This window comes from Cyclopterus lumpus, chromosome 15 (assembly GCF_009769545.1).
Source record: "Cyclopterus lumpus isolate fCycLum1 chromosome 15, fCycLum1.pri, whole genome shotgun sequence".
Taxonomy (NCBI): Eukaryota; Metazoa; Chordata; class Actinopteri; order Perciformes; family Cyclopteridae; genus Cyclopterus; species Cyclopterus lumpus.
In genome coordinates this window covers 6425704-6443508 of record NC_046980.1, presented here as the reverse complement: position 1 = coordinate 6443508, position 17805 = coordinate 6425704, and the positions used below count along the sequence as shown (strand labels likewise).

At 44.2% G+C, this 17805-nt stretch overlaps 1 protein-coding gene across 4 annotated transcripts in view; it reads left to right on the top strand.

Annotated features, from left to right (window-relative positions):
• Nucleotides 1-17805, top strand: part of LOC117744060 (girdin-like) — a 60729-nt gene that overhangs the window by 10656 nt on the left and 32268 nt on the right. For all 4 annotated transcript variants that reach the window (XM_034552145.1, XM_034552143.1, XM_034552144.1 and 1 more), the window contains 2 exons: nt 2076-2184; nt 14326-14395. In XM_034552145.1, coding sequence (XP_034408036.1) covers nt 2076-2184; nt 14326-14395 — 179 coding nt within the window. The remainder of the gene's footprint in view (nt 1-2075; nt 2185-14325; nt 14396-17805) is intronic.

The following is a 17805-nucleotide window of genomic DNA, read 5'->3' as shown; positions in this document are numbered from 1 at the left end:
ACCTCTTCACTCAGACGGAACAAGACGGACGATTTAAAAAAAACAACAACAGAAATCTTGATTTATCTTCTGTCTTAATGTTTATTCAGGATGAAGCTTCATGCACCCATACAGCCACGCTATTCTGGAGCGCTGGGGCACAGATGCAGACGTGCGCACACGCATGCATGACTACACATGTGCCACACACCGCATGCATGCACACATACATTCACAAGCAGCCAGGACTCTCCTCCCCCCTACTCAGAGCACGTTGACCCCATTATATAGGTCATGGGATCTATGCTTTGAAGTCTGAAGTGCATTTCATGAAAAAGAGAGCTGCTCTTTAGTACTGCTGGTGTAAGGCTCTACAAATATCACGTACACCAGAAGTGTTGTTTTCCCTGACAATCCCAAGGAAAATGTATTGTGAATTATTTACTGGCTATTTTATTATTTTAGGGAGGTGGGTGAGATTTTCCTACTTTTCCCTCCTGGGCTTGGCGCATGGTAGACGAAGGATGCTTTTGACATCTTGAGGAGTTGTGGCATTTATTCAACGACCAAAGCACACACACACACACACACACACTGTTCTGCTGCGTTCACAGCTGTAACGTAACTGCTAACGTCATACCCATCGCCGCGCGCTCTTGATCTCGTGACCAGACGCTCGCTAACGTTTCGCCTGCCTTGCGATAATCCGGTGGAAACCCTGACAGAGTACGCAGGGCAGACACACAGCTGACAGCCTTTGCAGCTAAACACATTGATTAGATGGAGACTCACTGGGAAAGGGGGGTGCATGTATCCACGACAACGCACGCAACGTTGGTGCATGAGTTATCGGTTACTTAATAGATTGAGTGAAACAAACCTAGCAGCAATTTTGTTAAACTATGTTTGTTCAAATGGATGTACAAGTGTTGTTTCTCTTTATTTCATTGTTTAATCATTCAAATATTAGTTGTGCTGGATTCCATTTAACTATGAATTTAACTCCTGTGCCAAACACATATTTGACGGCACGTGTCTTTCAAAGTGTCTCTTGGTGAAACCATATCTGCTCTCGTGTGAGTGTGAGTCTATAAAATATGAATTTCCCTCAGGGGATCAGTAGTTATCACATTAAGGCCACATGTCTTGCATAGTATTAGTCTGTTTTACTTTTAACTTGTACGCAATACAAAAACTGCCATTTCAAGAACCTTTTTTAATTAATACTATTCATGCTGTCAAAAGGTAGCGGTTAAAAAGCTAATTTTAAAGTCCAGACGTGGGAAAGTAATTGATAAGTGCATAAATTGCTAATTAGTACTGACCATGTGCCTGGCAGATGGCATGTTGAGCAGACAGACAGACAGACAGACAGACAGGAAACTCACCTCTCGGCACCAATTGGTTACACCAATTAGCATGCCAGTAACGGTGATCTAACAAGGTTTGAGATTAAATGACGTTTGGTATTTTAAAGTTAATTTGCATAGATATGCAAGCGGTAGTGTGGATTGTTGGATAACAGCAACTGGGGGGGGGGGGAATTGTGGAATGTCTCTGCGGCTCACTAAAACATGTTGGCACCCGTGGTAACGTCAGTCGTCGCGCACGCTCCTTCTTAATGTCCCTTGGGCAACACGCAGTCGGATAAAGACACAGGCTCTGTATCCGGCAAGCACTGAGGATACTTTGATTCAGACGGATGAAATGGAGATCATGGTCAGAATGACAGAAAAACATGCTCCCTTTTTTTTAACACGCTAATGAAATCTTTCCCACTAGTTTGAAGCAGAAGTCTTCTGTAGAATTTCAAAGCTATGACAATAGAGCCTGAAAATGTAAACGCTGCACGTTTTGAATTGGATTCAACCGAATGAAGAATTTGATTTGAAGGCTGAAAACAGTCTGAAGAATTGGGGCCTCCAGATTTTAAGGGGTGGCCGACTGTCTTTTGAATGCGTATGTAACTTCTTAGACCAAGGTCCATTGACACATGCTTAGAAACATTCATTTGAAAATGTTTCCTTACATCTTTAACCGACATTTATCTACGAACGGAGATTACATAACTGAATGCATTTTTGTTTTTTTCACAGAAATCCAAAATCCACGGTGCAGAGGACCAACAAGAAGGTGAACAATGACCCCACACTGCGCATCCAGAACCTCTCTCTTCTCATCAGGCAGATCAAAGCCTACTATCAGGTGAGATTTCTCTCCGCTGAACAAGCCGCAAAGTCGGATATCACCTGTTCCTCTTTATGCTTGAACAGTGTTCACGTTGCAATGACGGGTGCAAGCTGGCTCACGACGAATAACTTATCTACGTGTTAATGCACGGCTTTGTCTGAAACTCACCTCCAAGTAAAGCTGTACACTTGGTTTCCATGTTCACTTATGCCTGAGCCAGAGGGATTCAAACTAACAAAACACACACACACACACACGTAACTGAATGTGTCCACGCACATGCCACATTTCACGGAGATGTATGTGTATCTGCGTGGCTGCGTACGATGCGGTATTGTGACCCTCTCATCCAGATGCCAGAGAGGGTCCAACATATACAGAGACATCAGGAACGTGAAGCACATGAAGCCACTGATCTGCCTCTCCGCACTGTGATGTATCTGTGTTTTTATTTAAAAAAATGATCCTGTGCAGCAAATACCCTCCCGGATAATGACCTTGATTACCTTAATGCCGACACGGCAGACGTAGAAGCTTAATTCAGGAATATGTGAGGGTGATGGAAGCACACCGAGTCACATGTAGGGAAGTCTTATCTCACGTCTGTGTTTACTGCTGCGCACAGTTGGTTAACTCCGTTTATCTTCACATTTACCGAAAGGAAAAGATTGAGGCTTCAAAGAGTGGAGGAGGATGTGAGGGGGCAGTTAAAGATGGAGGAAAGATGAGCTCTGTGATAACATGTCAGAGTGATATGGCCACATGTGGAAAGCTGTAAATGCAGGAGGGAGAAATGCATTGGAACACAAGTAGTCTGGAAAATGTCTGCAGACGCACACCCTGGGCCATCTCCTAACCACATGTGGCTAAACCGAAGCCTGGCCGGGCTTTGGAGCACATGATCCTAGTTTTCTCTGCATTGTGCACAGTAATGTTGTCTCTCAGACCGACACAAACCAGAACAAACACGTTGCACAACCAAATGTCAAGCTTCTGTTACAATCGATCAGTTCTTTCTACTGTAAATGTTTTGTTTCTTTTTCCTAACTGCTGTCACACAGTACTGGTTAAAAATGCATCGTCAGCGAATTGAAACAACCCAGCGATAGTACGATTCATTACATTGCTGCAACTTGTGTTTATGATAAACGGGAATTGAGCGTGACCCAGCATGCTGTTGCAACAGCGCTGTACATTTAGGGATGTTTATGTCCAAGCAGTCACACTGACAGGCACAGATTTCCCACACTGTGGGATTCAGGACTCTGACCCATATCCTCAGGGGCTGTGGCTGTGAAGAGGGCACGTACTCATCATGCAATTTAATATTATTCAGTATGAAATGGAGAAACTGTGTATTTTAAGGTGTACTTTTGGCTGAATGTAATTACATTTTCTTTGTAAATTGATAGTACTTAGATTTAGATGGACTGACTATTTATTGTGTAAAATTCCATCTTAAATTTAGCCCCAGAGGTCAAGTGAATCGTGTCACCGGTTGGCCAACTGCTTTGTTAGGTCTGGTTTGCCTTGGTCCTACACATCCTGTTAATCACTCGCCATCTTATTTAAACAGGCGGCCTATTGTGTAGACTTTGACGTAATAAGCCTTCAAAAGCCCCACTAGCCCCACTCAAACGGACATCAGTATTATTATCGCTCTCGGTGTCAGTGGTTGGGGTCAGTGGCTGCTGGGGTTAAGCGGTGATCAGCAGAGTCGGTGGATGATGAGATGACGGGAAGGGTTAAAGACTTGAACCAGGAGCATCTCGTCTCGGTTAGCGACTGGACGTACTCGCCACTTTTCATCCTGAATTCAGCATTTCACAACGCTGCAACCCACTTTTTCAATCAAAAAGGAAACCATTAGTTGAAAATATGACATTTGTCTTTTGCTATTGAAAGGATGTGCACATTGTAAACTTTGGAAAATCTATTTATCTTTGTGAGTTTATTTTTTCAGAAATTTAAGTACAATTTTAGAATGTATAGAAATCGTACTAAACTAAATCTAAAAGTCGAGTCAGCAACAAACAAACACATAGATATAAACGTGCTTAATTCTTAAATTGATCCAATACCAGATCGGCCCATTGTCAACGATGCCCGATCCAACACATTTAGCATATGTGAGTAAGCGGGTGCTGTTTTTGGAGCTCTAAATGCAGTGGGAGAAGGGCAGTGTCCATTTGTTTTCAGGCCATGTAACCCATTCTGTTCCACGTTGTTTTAGCCTTGGAGGACATTGTCGGCCAACAAGGAAAACACTTGTTCGTCCGCGGTGTTTCGTTCATCTTCTCTGTCGGTCGCTGCATCGCTCTGTTGACCTTCTGGTCCCGCTATTGTTCAGCCACTTGTGTCTGCAGGCTCTGCCTCACACAGACCACCTACGGGGCTCAATATTCCCCATGCAGATGGCTACTGCACCTCCTTGCTTGACTGTCTGTGTGCCCCCTTTATGGCCTTAAAGGGCCTTAACAACCCACATAATTGATATTTAGACCAAAGCCATACTGTATCAAAATGTGGTCCTTAGAGAAAGACTTGGCTTGTTCAAATGGGCATATCAGTATTTCAGGCCAACGAGTTTGAGGTTGGATGGCTTTAAAAAGCCACGAGACCCTCTTGATTGTTTGCTCTTTGAATTTTCTCAGTTCTTTCATGCAGTTCTCTTTTATCTCCCGTTCTCTTTGATTTACAAGTAGTCGACCGGCCGTGGCGAGAGGTTGGAAGTTTTTCTTATTTTACTGCTGAAATCATTGCAGCTGCTAATCAACTAGCAGCTGCTGTCAAGAGGGTGGATAGTGTGTATTTAATCACAGCAGAGAGACTTGACTCGGCTAAGTAATGCTCAGAAGATGGCGTAAAAATGCAAGACCACAAAGGAAGAGGGCAAGTGTGAGAGACGAGGACGGGACGTCCCTTCGTTTAATTATTGGGAGGAGTTTGTAGCAGACTTGCACTCGTTTGTGTGGGGAAATTAAAGGTTCCATAAAATGGAAATACTCGAGGAAAGTACCTCAAAATTGCACTTAAATACACTACTTGAGTAAATGTACGTGTACAATAGTGCAAAGTTCTTTATAGAATCTTAATCTTGAGTATGCCCCTGGACCCCCTCTAGAGGATCTGAGGTCCACCCACCACAATCTGCACACAATCCTGTGGGAAACACTGAACCCACTCACACACAGTTTCTGGTCTAGAATCAAAAGGAGCCAGATCTTCTTGGGGAAATGAAGAAGGGAAATTGTCTTTGATATATGGTTTGTAGTCTCCTTTTTTCCTGTGGTTGTTTTATCGGTTACTGGTTTCAGATTTCCAGGACCATATGGACGAAGACGGAACCATTCAGGTCCTCGGTTAATGGACCTAGCAGGTTCTCAATTTATTGTACGACTCGGCACTTTGAAAGAGGACACGGAGTGAGTGGAAGCCTTGTATGGTTGGTTGCTTCCTGCGATTCAATACATTGATCTCACTTGAGACCCTTTTTTAATTAAATTTCCCCCCGAATCGGTTCGAAACCACTCACTCTCAACGGAGCGAATGGCCATTATGTTTTCTTCACGGAGCATAAGTGGACAAACCTAAAAGTAATGCATCAACAGGGGCTGAATTCACTCTCATAAAGTCGATGTCTCCCGTGGAGCGGCGTCCACAGATATGTTGCCTCTTTCATAAAAGCTCTATATTTCATTTGCAGCGTCTGGCAGGTCAGCAAAGGCTCCAATTCCATAACGTCTTCCTCTGTTTCTTCCCCCCCTGAGGCTCTTCTGGTGTCAAGCGATGACTTATTCATTAACCTTCTTGAGCCATCGGCGGTAGACGGTTGGGGAGGTTTTCTGGGACTTCCCTTTGTCCCTTTTCTCCTATCCCCCCCCCCCCCCCCCCCCCCCCCTCCAACCCGTACCTTCACCACTCCTCTCTGCCCCCCGACTTCTATACGAGATGTAATCCCACGGAGTTCGACTTTGTGCAGAGGTTGTGAAATGTGAATTGACGCAAGACAAGAATTTCAAAGATAATGGTTTTTATTTCGCAGCTCTCTCTGGCTGAGCTCGAGTGTGTGTGTGTGTGTGTGTGTGTGTGTCTGCGATTAAACTGTCTGTTCAGGTTCTGGTACAGTAGATTGTGTAAAATGAGGTAAATGTCTAGACAGGCTGCAGACTTCAGAATCTGGTGAACCGATTAAGGCCGAACAGCTGCACGTGCGTGTGTGCTCGTCTTAATGAAGGCAGCGTGCATTTTTTATTGTTGCATATTAGCAGCCGTGATTGTAGGAACATATTTCCTGGCTGTAAGTGAGGTTAAACGTGCATGCTAGCAATTATCGCATTTCCTGAGTGGGATATTAACCTCTCCGGATACTTGGTCATTTCCGTACAGCGGAGTTAACTGAAGGTTAAATTTTTTCCTGGTGGTCAGTCCAAATATGTGTACTGGGCCTCCTTCTTAATTTCGTGGCCCTGGGCTGGCATTCTTTAGCGGGGTGTAATATCCTTGTGCTTCTGCCAGCTGAACTAAAACCCTTGTGCTTTTACTAGCTTCTCTCAAAGCTTGCTAAGTGAATCCCTTCATCCCGGTCTAAGAGAATCAGACCCGGAGAGCATCTGGTGCCATTCAATGTCAAAACTACTACTACTACCAATTTGATTTTTTTCCATTGACAGAAATGTGGGTAATTTATACTTTAGTTTAATAAAAATGTTCAATCTCCCTTAGCAGTTTTTTAATCTTGTCTATTGAGCACTGTTGTACCGTTGGAAGCAACATATTTCTCTTCTCCCACCCTTGGAAAAGCTAAAGATGGAAATGAGAGCAGTTCTGTCCTCTGTATGCCACAGCTTTGGTTTGGGGCGTGGTGTAAGCGTCAGACTGGGAGCTCTGGTTTTTAAAGGGTGACAGAGGGCGCCATTCATGCTGAGCGGGCCTGGCCCCAAAAGCTTTGCTGGGTTCTTTTGGCAAGGCTCTCCAAATAGGTAATTAAAGATAGGTTATCTGGACTTCTCTTAAAGCGTTTTTATTTGTTATCATTTGTAGGCCAAGTTGAAACCAGCCTGAGAACACATTTAGTCAGCATTTCTTAAGATGAAGAAGAATTCAGCGCACTCAACTGTTGCCTGGCTTGGTTGTTTTCCTTCTTCACTAAAGCCTCACAAAGATGCTCTGTTGCTGAAGTTGACACGCACACAACACACACACACAAAGACGCACACAAAATCTGCTGCAACATTCTGTATGGTTGTGGTTTATTTTGACTTAATCTAAAAAGGAGAACATATTTTTTCATCCTCGTTATTACAGCTTTTTGCCCTAAAGCCAGCAGTTATTTTGACAAACAAATATGCAAGTATTTTTTAATATAAGTTTGTTTTGTTAGTCTGGAATTCCCCATTGAGGTCTTGTCTTGCAGCTCCATCAGTCATGGTGCTAGCTAGTCTGAATATCCTGTTGATGACGGTGGAGCAGCTACCTAACTTAGGTTTTTTAACAATCACATATATATATATATATATATATATATATATATATATATATATATATATATATATATATATATATATAGGGTGGATTGTGGGTCCTTTGGGGTCACACCAAAAACAGCTAGTCCATCATCATGACCTCTAATCTGTCTTGATTCTGCTGAGGCAACTACGTCAATTCCAGCTGAAGAGACTTGCGTGGTGTGGTTGCAACTGATAGCAACCAAACCCAAATATTTGTTGCCACTTTCTCAAAATGTTTGCCAATGGTAACCTGGCAACGCATACCGTCGACCGCCGCAATATACTTTAAAACAAGGGGAAGTATTCTTGTGATCAAATGTCATTTATTGCCGCCGGCTGTCTTGTTCGCCGCTTACTGTCGACAAGCACTCACTTATTCCGAGACATGTTTGTCCCCACTGTTTCTTAGCTTTCGAGGCCTTCACGTCGAGTGGTCGTTCCCGTTTACACCCAGAACCACTCGCCAGTCACATCATATAATCACAGCCTCGAGGAGGGGGGGGGGGGGAACTGAACATTGGCGTACCAAAATGACATGGTGTGCATACATTTCTGCAAGCACCTACTCAGTCTGTCCATGTGAGTTGGAGTGCATGTAAAGGGTAATTTGCAGCAGTTATGTCGAGTAGGTTCCCATCTGTTGAAGGCGGGTTATTTTCAGGCTCTAGCAGAGTTGCTGTATCAAGGGGAAGCTGGAAGGCGGGTTCTTCTTTTTCCATCTCTGAACTAGAGCGTGTCCAAAACAATTATGTTTAGTAGTTTTTAAACCGTTTTCTTTCAGCAGTCACCCTTTTTTTTTTTTTTTTTTTACGACGCAACATGTGGACAAAAGGCAGCTCGTTATACAATTACCGCCTTTTATAGGTTGTAGCAAATAAACGCATTGCCTTTAAACCGTCTCTGAACAAACTGTTATCAATGCCGACTCTGCAAGAGTCTAAGTATTTTAAACTTGACTGAAAACGGTAGATCAGTTGAAACAATCAGACTTCATCTAAATGACTCCTCATAGAGGGCAATAATGGCATGGACCTAAATTGAATAGAATGACGTATGTTTGTTTGTTTGTGTGTGTGTGTGTGTGTGTGCGTGCGTGAACCTTTCCAGTGCAGAGCCCTGGGGTGACGGGGTGGGGGTGCAGGGGTCCGGCTTTGGCTTCCCCAACCCACCTGCCTCCACCTTTTTTTGAGGCGAGCAGCAGGATGAACCCGTCCACTCGTTCAGCCTCAGGGGTCTGCTGTAAAAAGCACTCTAGCTGATAGATAACAGCAGAGAACAAAAGAAACAGGGAACTAATGGCTCGTCCTCTCCTCCTCTTCATGAGCTGATCGGTCCATCTGGCCCACCGTAGACTGCTGTCCTTTATCAGTGGACGCTGAGCCAAGAGCAACTGTTGTCAGGTCACATCTAATTCATTAGTAGTTCAACAAGCGCACTCGCTTTATTTCACTTCTTTTAGTTAACACATTTGCACATAACCAGGAACTATGTGATTTAATAGAATAACTTTCACGGGGTCATCTTTAATTCTCTATTATTCATTCTTTTTTTTAAGTTAAGAGCTCTTTTATCTTTCTGCTGGGCATGATAGACTTTTTTAAATTATCATCAAAGTAAAAAATAAATAAATAGTTTTACGTGTTTGTGTTCCAGCAGGTAATTTTTCTTTCCAACTTGAGGATATTTGACTTTGTCATTGATGCTCTTTTTGATTGTAGTTTTCCTCCCTAGTTCTTTAGTCATCTATCCAATAGGCTAGGTTATAGATTAGATTAGACAACTTTATTAATCCCCAGTGGGGAAACTCATTTGCCACCAACCAGTTTGATACTGGAGGGGTTATTGAACCGCAGTGCGCAAATCCCCCTTTGTGTTCTTATGGGTCTATTATTATAGTGTTGAACAGCAGGACAAGCTTCCCTTGGTGTGTGTGTGTGTGTGTGTGTGTGTGTGTGTGTGTGTGTGTGTGTGTGTGTGTGTGTGTGTGTGTGTGTGTGTGTGTGTGTGTGTGTGTGTGTGTGTGTGTGTGTGTGTGTGTGTGTGTGTGTGTGTGTGTGTGTGTGTGTGTGTGTGTGTGTGTGTGTGTGTGTGTGTGTGTGTGTGTGTGTGTGTGTGTGTGTGTGTGTGTGTGTGTGTGTGTGTGTGTGTGTGTGTGTGTGTGTGTGTGTGTGTGTGTGTGTGTGTGTGTGTGTGTGTGTGTGTGTGTGTGTGTGTGTGTGTGTGTGTGTGTGTGTGTGTGATTTGAGAGAAAAGGGGAAGAACAGTCCTTCCTCTTGTTGGCGGTAATAACCTTTTCAAGTTCATAATCTCTGCAGTTTTTCAGCAGGAGAGAAGTCCGCAGTGCCTTACCCAGGGGGGGGGGGGGGGGGGGGGGGGGGGGGTGTACACATTTGTACATGTGTGTCAGACTCCCTAGCATGGGGAAAATAAACCCATCTCCTCGTTTCTATGGTAACACTCCATGTCTGCAGAATGGGTGGGATTCAGGGTTCAGGCATTTGTATACACACACACACAGGCAGTACAATTAGTCCCCTGTTAAATCTGTGTCGGTAGCGGAACTTGTGCTTGTGTGGATAGATGGGAAGGAGTAGTAGGGAGGTGTGTGTGTTGGGGAGGGCTAGTTTAACAGACAGGGGTCCTGTGTGACAGACACACAGCAGCCTCTTAACCTTTCCACTGACACCACTTTAACACAAACGTACACACCTTCCTACTGTAAGAGCACGTTCTCCTTGCCATGTATTGCATTTGCAGGTGTGTGTGCTCGTGTGTGTCTGTCATCTACCAAACTGATGGATCAGCAGAATAGTATCTCAATTGTCAGCAGACCTCCATTCAGCCCACATCTAGTTTAAGACAATAGAGCAGGATGCAGACCTCCAAATAATTGAGCTTTTGCACGTTGGCCATTTTTTAAACAACATTCTTCACTATATATTTTGAATTGAGGATGTCAGGGAATTCCTTTCCAGAGGAGATGTTGGAGCTGCCCTGATGGGATGAGGCAGATCAATATTTGCCTCATATGAATTTTTTCATATGCTAATTTGAAGCTGCTCACATTATTAACATAAATGCACGTGCCCAATACCATATCTCTTTGCACAAAATATATTGAATGAGCAAATCCCATTGTGTTCGACAAGCTCTCCCTTAACCAACGCCTCATTCTATCAGTCTGTCTAAATGTCTCCGTGGGATGGAAGAGGAGCTGTGAATCCTGCTGGAATCAATAATACAGCAATATAGTGTCGGGGGGGAAAGGGAGAGATGGTGAGGAAAGGAGGCAGCTCAGCCTTGCGTGCCTGGAGTGAGAAGTGTTGGAATCAAAGCTGCGGCGCTCTCTCTTTCTCCCAGTCTTCCCCACTCTGTTTCTCTTTTTATTCTCCATCAACACTCACTCCTCACTATGTAAATAATGTGTTGTTTTTTAAAATATATAAATGACTGACTCTTCCCCATGTGTGATATGGATAGATAGTGCACAGTGGAGAGTGACATAGTGACTGAGCCAAGGACGTTTCTGCTGCCACAGCTTCAGTCAGGCTTTCCCTTTGAAAGCTAGGCAAACGTGTGTGTGTGTGTGTGTGTGTGTGTGTGTGTATTTCGGCGCATCACCGTGACATGATCAGCGTGGTGGCTGGTCTCCCTCCTGCAGTGTCCATCATGTTTTATGTATGAGAGCTAAGCCGTCGCCAGCTAATCCAAGAGGCATATTAGTCTGCCATAGTTGAGCTTTATTAGCCGGCAGCTAATCCTCAAAGCGTGTTATAACCCACATCTTTCCAAAAATACAGCAATATTTGACATGTTGTATTAGTAGTGCATCCATCCATCCATTTCATCAATACGGTTCAAATAACGTTAGCTGGTCATGCATGCCTTTTGGTAGCCACAACAAAGAGGTTACCAATAAATCCAAAGCAAGAGCTATTTACTTATATCTCTAGGTTGTTGAGCAGTCGCAGCATTATATAGTATGCAGCTCGTGATTTAATATTCCTCTCCATATGGCATAAAATATGGACATTGTCCTGCACAATGCACTAAAGCAGTGACGGTGCCTTGCTCTGTAGGTCTCCACACTCTGAACATCTATAAAGAATCTAGTCATCATAATTCCTGCTAGAAGCTGACACCCGGGCACACCAGAGGAGCACGTCCTGTAAGAGCAGTTCAATGGGAGGGAAGGCAGGAAGAGGCATCGTGTTGCAATAAGCATACCTCATACCTCCACTGAAGCCCTTAACATAGTCTTGCCTTTAGTGTTCAGTAAAAGATGCATGCTTTAAATCTAAGCAACAACAAAAAAAAAGGGCCAAGCCGGAAATGTCGTGCTCGGTGTGAGCATGTGTGGGTGGGAGGTGGTCAGCAGTGGGACAGGTGGTTGTGGAGAAGGAGAGAAGGCGAGTGTGTGTGTGTGTGTGTGTGTGTGTGTGTGTGTGTGTGTGTGTGTGTGTGTGTGTGTGTGTGTGTGTGTGTGTGTGTGTGTGTGTGTGTGTGTGTGTGTGTGTGTGTGTGTGTGTGTGTGTGTGTGTGTGTGTGTGTGATTGTGTGTGTGTGTGATTGTGTGATTGTGTGTGTGTGTGATTGTGTGTGTCGTTGCCTAAAGATCCAGTTGACGTTTTCTCCTCTGTGGTGACTCATCATTTTCTACAATGCTAAACGTTTTGCTAGTTTACAGAAGAGTCAAATCTCCTCCTCTCTGGAATAGATTTTTAAACACAGCCTTTAGATATGGGGGTGACTCCAGCCTCCATCATTAACTTGTGCCAAATGCCTTTTCTGTGACACACCACAGAAAAGACTCCGCTGATTACTCCGACGCTCGTGGAGTCATCAAGACAGTTTGGTCACTTCTGACGGGAACTGCCTGACACAGTATTTATTACTCATCATGAGTCAGCGGTCACCATATAATGTCAGAATTGATTAATTATGTTCGGTGTTGTTTTTTGGCATCACCCTATTTGTCGACGTCGATGCATTTATGAAACACTTTTCGCTCCGCTGGTCGAACGGATGATTAAAGGCTTGAGTCTATTTACAAGAACAACATTACCGGTAATTCACTCTAGAAGATCATCATCGCATATCTGAGAAGGGACCAGGCTCATTAATGGTCTGTTGGTTTGCAGATGGCAGACCTTTTCTGTTTGTCAAAGACCCCGCATGACCCTGTACAGCAGTGTAAACAGAGATGGACAGACGGGGGGGGTCAAATGGGGTCAGTGCTGATATCACCATGACGGAGGAAACGTGGTCCTAATTTAATAACTGTGACTGACGATCAGCCCAAACTTTTGATCTTCACCTCCTCCGTTTATTCACCCGTTTGCTCAAATGTAAGTGTGGTAGCGACGGAGGTTTTTACCACACACACACACACACTGCATGGATCCCACAGGGGGAGGGCCACAATACACAAATACCACGTCCACAATACAGTATGATGCTCAACATCTTGTAGCACTTCCCTTTTTTATTTCTCACTCTGCTACTATCTGCTTGAAACCAGATGCGAGTGATGTACTGGAAATCTGCCCCCCCCCCCTTCCCCCCCACCGTTTTTCACAGCTTCCTCTAACCAGTAGTTTTCTGTCTGAGTCGAATCAAACCGCCAACAAAGAGCTCCTCGGCCGCCGGTGTCGGTCGCCCTCTGCTGCAAGGCTCGATAAGGAGGATGAATCTGAAGTTGTGTCTTAAATGCACTCGCCTTGACACGGGGAACCGATGACGCAATCAGGTTCTTCAAACAACGTGCACATTGTGTGCAAACACATTTTTATAGGAGAGGAACTGAAATGCCAACACCCTTTACTTATATAAACCTCTTTATCAAGACATCAGAAGTCGGGTCTAATGAGTTCTGTCCACCTGATGGCAGCGAGCAGACATGAAATATCAAAGTTGGGCGACCTTCATGTCCTCAAAGAAACCGGCCTTTCATTTTCATGGTTTTGTCTTGTTTGTACTGCTCTAAAGGTCAAGAGTGATGGCCTCTATCGAAGATTTTATAACGTAGCACCGTAACTAATTGCTATTATTGCCCTTTGAAACATGTCATTTAGGGCGACGATTAGTCAATACAAAAATACAAATTATGTAAAGACATGAATGTGCATTACCTGTACAGACTAGTGAATGCGTTTTAATTTTATTTCACTTAAAAACCGCCAACATTAAGTGCCCCACCCTTGCACACTGTGTGTGTGTGTGTGTGTGTGTGTGTGTGTGTGTGGTGGTGGTGGTGTACACTTTGGTGCGCGTGTCTGCACGAATGCTGTAATCTGCAGCTCAAAGTTTTATTTTGGTTTATGTGATTGACACGGAAGTGGCCCTGCGGCAAAAACCTGCACCAGCAATTCAACCCACATAAATACTTCTGTCATTTGCATCAACACACACACACACACCCACCCACCCACACCATCACTCTGCCCACCACAGGAGATTGATACTGTTAATTTTGCTGTCTTGAAAATCATTTGAAGTCTACGCCTCGCCAACATCGTGAGCTTGACACTAATGGCAATTTAGTGACGAATTCCACTCAAATACTCCATTTCCATATCTGTAGTTCTTCTAAAATGCTACCTAGTGATCTCTCTTCTTGACTCCTTTCCCTTTCTATGTGTCACAGGAGACCCTCCAGCAGCTGGTGATGATGCCTTTACCAAACGTGCTGGTTCTGGGCCGCAACCCTCTGTCTGGTAAGTGTCAGCGTGCTCAACAATACCACCACTGTTAAGCAGACTAATGCCTTGACCAATGCTGTTTTTAAATGCGAGTGCTCTCGGCCTCTAAACATAAGCAAAACAAAAAGATATTCATATCTGCTTCCTCTCGTTTGAATCACTTGAGCAGGCCAGCGTGTGCACGGTTCACACAGAGGACACGTGCATTCTAATAAGACACCTGCAACAATAGACCTCTTTTTAGTCATCCATTGCTTTGATGATTCAAGTGACTTTTTCCCCTCCTCTGGATGTACGAGTTAATTTTCCAGCCACTACATTTCTTTGTTTCTCTATTAACTCAATAATGAGTCATTCATAACCCTCGCTATTGAAACGTGGATTGTATTGTTGAGGGGATGGGAAGTGGACAGATTAATGGGCTGGTTTAAAGTCACGGTAACGCTCGTCTTCTAAAACAAAGGCACATGAACGTCTCTTTGTTTTGTGACCCGCCTTCAAAACCAGAAGGACTTTTATGTGGTCACTCAAACAATAGTGTTATGACGTATTGTTTCTAAGAAGGCACATTTGGAGCGATAGAGTTGATTCCTTGACTGCATGCGGTTCTCTGAGACTTGGTTGAAGGAGTCATTTCCGTCTGTGGCCTTTTATGCATCCCATCCTCAAAAGAGTGTGATTATTAAGAAGGGGCTTTAAGATAAATTGGGGGAAGGAAAAAGCTGTATTACAAAGTCAATTTTAAGACTGAGAAACATAATTACACTTACATTAGTCAAATTAATCCACTTTGCTATCCAGTGACTATGTTGAGATTAGCTATAAAACACTGTCGGCGTCGCTGTCTTTTACAAGAACAATACAAAGTAAACCACAACCTAAAACTTTGCCCTGGTCAACTTTCTCGAGTGTTGAATTAATTCGACCGTTTTGCCGCAACCGGCTTCGACCTCCTGAACGCAGCCATCTGATCCGTCTGAGCGGCCTCAACGCAACAGTAGTGCAGTGTCGAGTGTTTGCATTTCGTGAAAACATGTTTGAGCAGCTTGACCTCTGCGGCCCCAAATGCTACTTGATATCCCAAATGTGACCCCGATGAGGCGAGAGATGAGATGAGATGACTAGGAGCTGGCCATCCTTTTCCATCATGGAGTGCTGGCTGTGGATATTTAAGGATTGTGTGGATAAAAGGAGAACTATGTGATGGGGAGAAAAAAAGAGGCTCCGAGCCCAATTTTAGATCATTTTACAGGAACAATGGATCGCATTGGAAAAATTTAGCTTCAAGGTCATTGGATTTGTTGGTGTCCTTTTGACTTTTTTTTGGAAAAGTGTGTCCAGACAAAGCTTCATAACCTTTTTGCGTACATCTCTGCATAGAGAGTGAATTGTTTCCAGGGTCAGCTGGCAAAGCCTGTTGAAGGATATTTTTTTACATTTTATTTTTTTGTATATAAAGCAGATGAAATGGCTTCTAAATCCCCGTCCTCTCTCATCTGCTTTTGTCACACTATCACCACAGCCATTGCTGTTTTTTTGGGCTTTCCAATAGTCACAGTTGCCTCTTTTAATTCCCAGACTCCCCCACAAGGCATGACGGGTAAATAAACAAACGATAAGAGGCGTGCAGGGAGGTAAAACATCTACCGCTGCCGTGCAAAGTAGTTTGTGTTATTATAAACACCACTCCCCAAAATTATGTCAACAGCAGCACATTTTCTGAATATCTGATGCAGGGTACCTTGAAAAACCCGATCTGCAATACCTTACAGATGTCTGAAGTGAATACCGAAGGTGACCTAACTTGGATGAGAATGCAGTGCAGCTCAGAGCAAGTGGACCTGAGCAGGCAGAAAGCATTAGACTGCATTCCTCAGGGTTTCTGTTGCCCTTTACCCTCTGGCTTGTCAGACAATCAGTCAGTCAGTCAGACCAGCGGTGGCTGTGCAGTCTGACTCTGGCTCAGCGTCTGCCAGCTGAAAGTCATTGGACATGTGGCTTTTATTATGCTCTCATTAGGGGGCAGGGAACGTGTGTGTGTGTGTGTGTGTGTTTAGTTTAGTTGTTGGGGGTGGGCTGTGTTCAAAACTGAACAGTGGGAATGCACTGTAGTACCCACAGGCTCTGCTTTACCTTAGTCTGCCTTGTGTATACTTGCACAGTGAGATGAACAGACACACACTCCCTTGTGCATGCAAGTTGTGTTTAGCGAACGCACACACACACACACACACACACCCACACGCAAACAGTACCTCCCTTGTTTAGTCTATCTCAAAGCCTGTGAATTGTCAGCAGTGATCTGGTCTGATCTTCTGAAAACGTCTTTCCCCTCAAAATATGTCACCCCAAAATGTCTGCTGCTGGTCTGCAACCGCTTCGTTCAAGTCACTCGCAGTCGTTGATGTTATCTAATATTTCATAGATTCAGTCTGCAACAGTGATTGACTGCAAAACACATCACATCCTCTCTCCACTATGCATGAATATGGCCAAACACGTGGATGGATCAAACCGTTGTTTTAGCTGAGAGCTCCTCCCAATTTTTTTAACAGTAGCAACAACAGAGACCACTGTTGGCAGCTGACCGAAAGCATTAACCGAGGGTATTGATGGTTATGTGTGTAAAGGACTACGTTCTCCAGCAAAACAATGCGGGCCAGACTTTTTTTTTTCTTCTTCTGGACTAAACAGTGTTCATGTGTGTTGGCGGATGTGTGGTGTTTTTATGCAGTCTATTTTTTTTGTCAGCGTGGTGGAGCCTTGTGTCTCCATAGGAAAGAATAGGATAGACGTGCGTGCGTACGTGCGTGCGTGCGTGCGTGTGTGTGTGTGTGTGGGGGGGGGGGGGGTAAGATGCAAGTGCTGGGGTTGGCTTTAAAAATCATGAGAAATTGGACAGTGAAGATAAACAGAGGAAAATGCCAATTTGAACAATACGCATTTTTGTATTTCATCATTTGCTTCCTCGTGATAAGCCGCCTCGGTGCTTCATGTGTAAAAGCAGACTGGGTGGTTCAGACATGGCTGCTCGCGTCTCTTGACATCTTGTCTCATAAAACACATGTGCCCCTATAATAAGAATAAGGATCAGCCAACTCCATCCTCTGCCCCAGTGAGATGGGCTGAATATGCTCCGGCAGCCCGTCCAAAGCAATATCAGATTGCTTGCACCATTCTCACCCCTGACATGCAAGTCACCGGGTCCTGAATGACTCTATTCATCATGGCAGGAGAGAGGCTTGTAGCAATTGATTGCACATGTAGGCGGCCCCACTTTTTTTTTTCTTTCTTCCTCTTATTCGCTCACATCCTCACACACACATCGATGAACAATGGCGTTGCAGGAAGAAGGGTTAGTCACTGTCCGTCTCCTGCTCGGAGGATAAAGCAGGGAGGAAGTGACAAAGGAGGCCTCGGTGAGT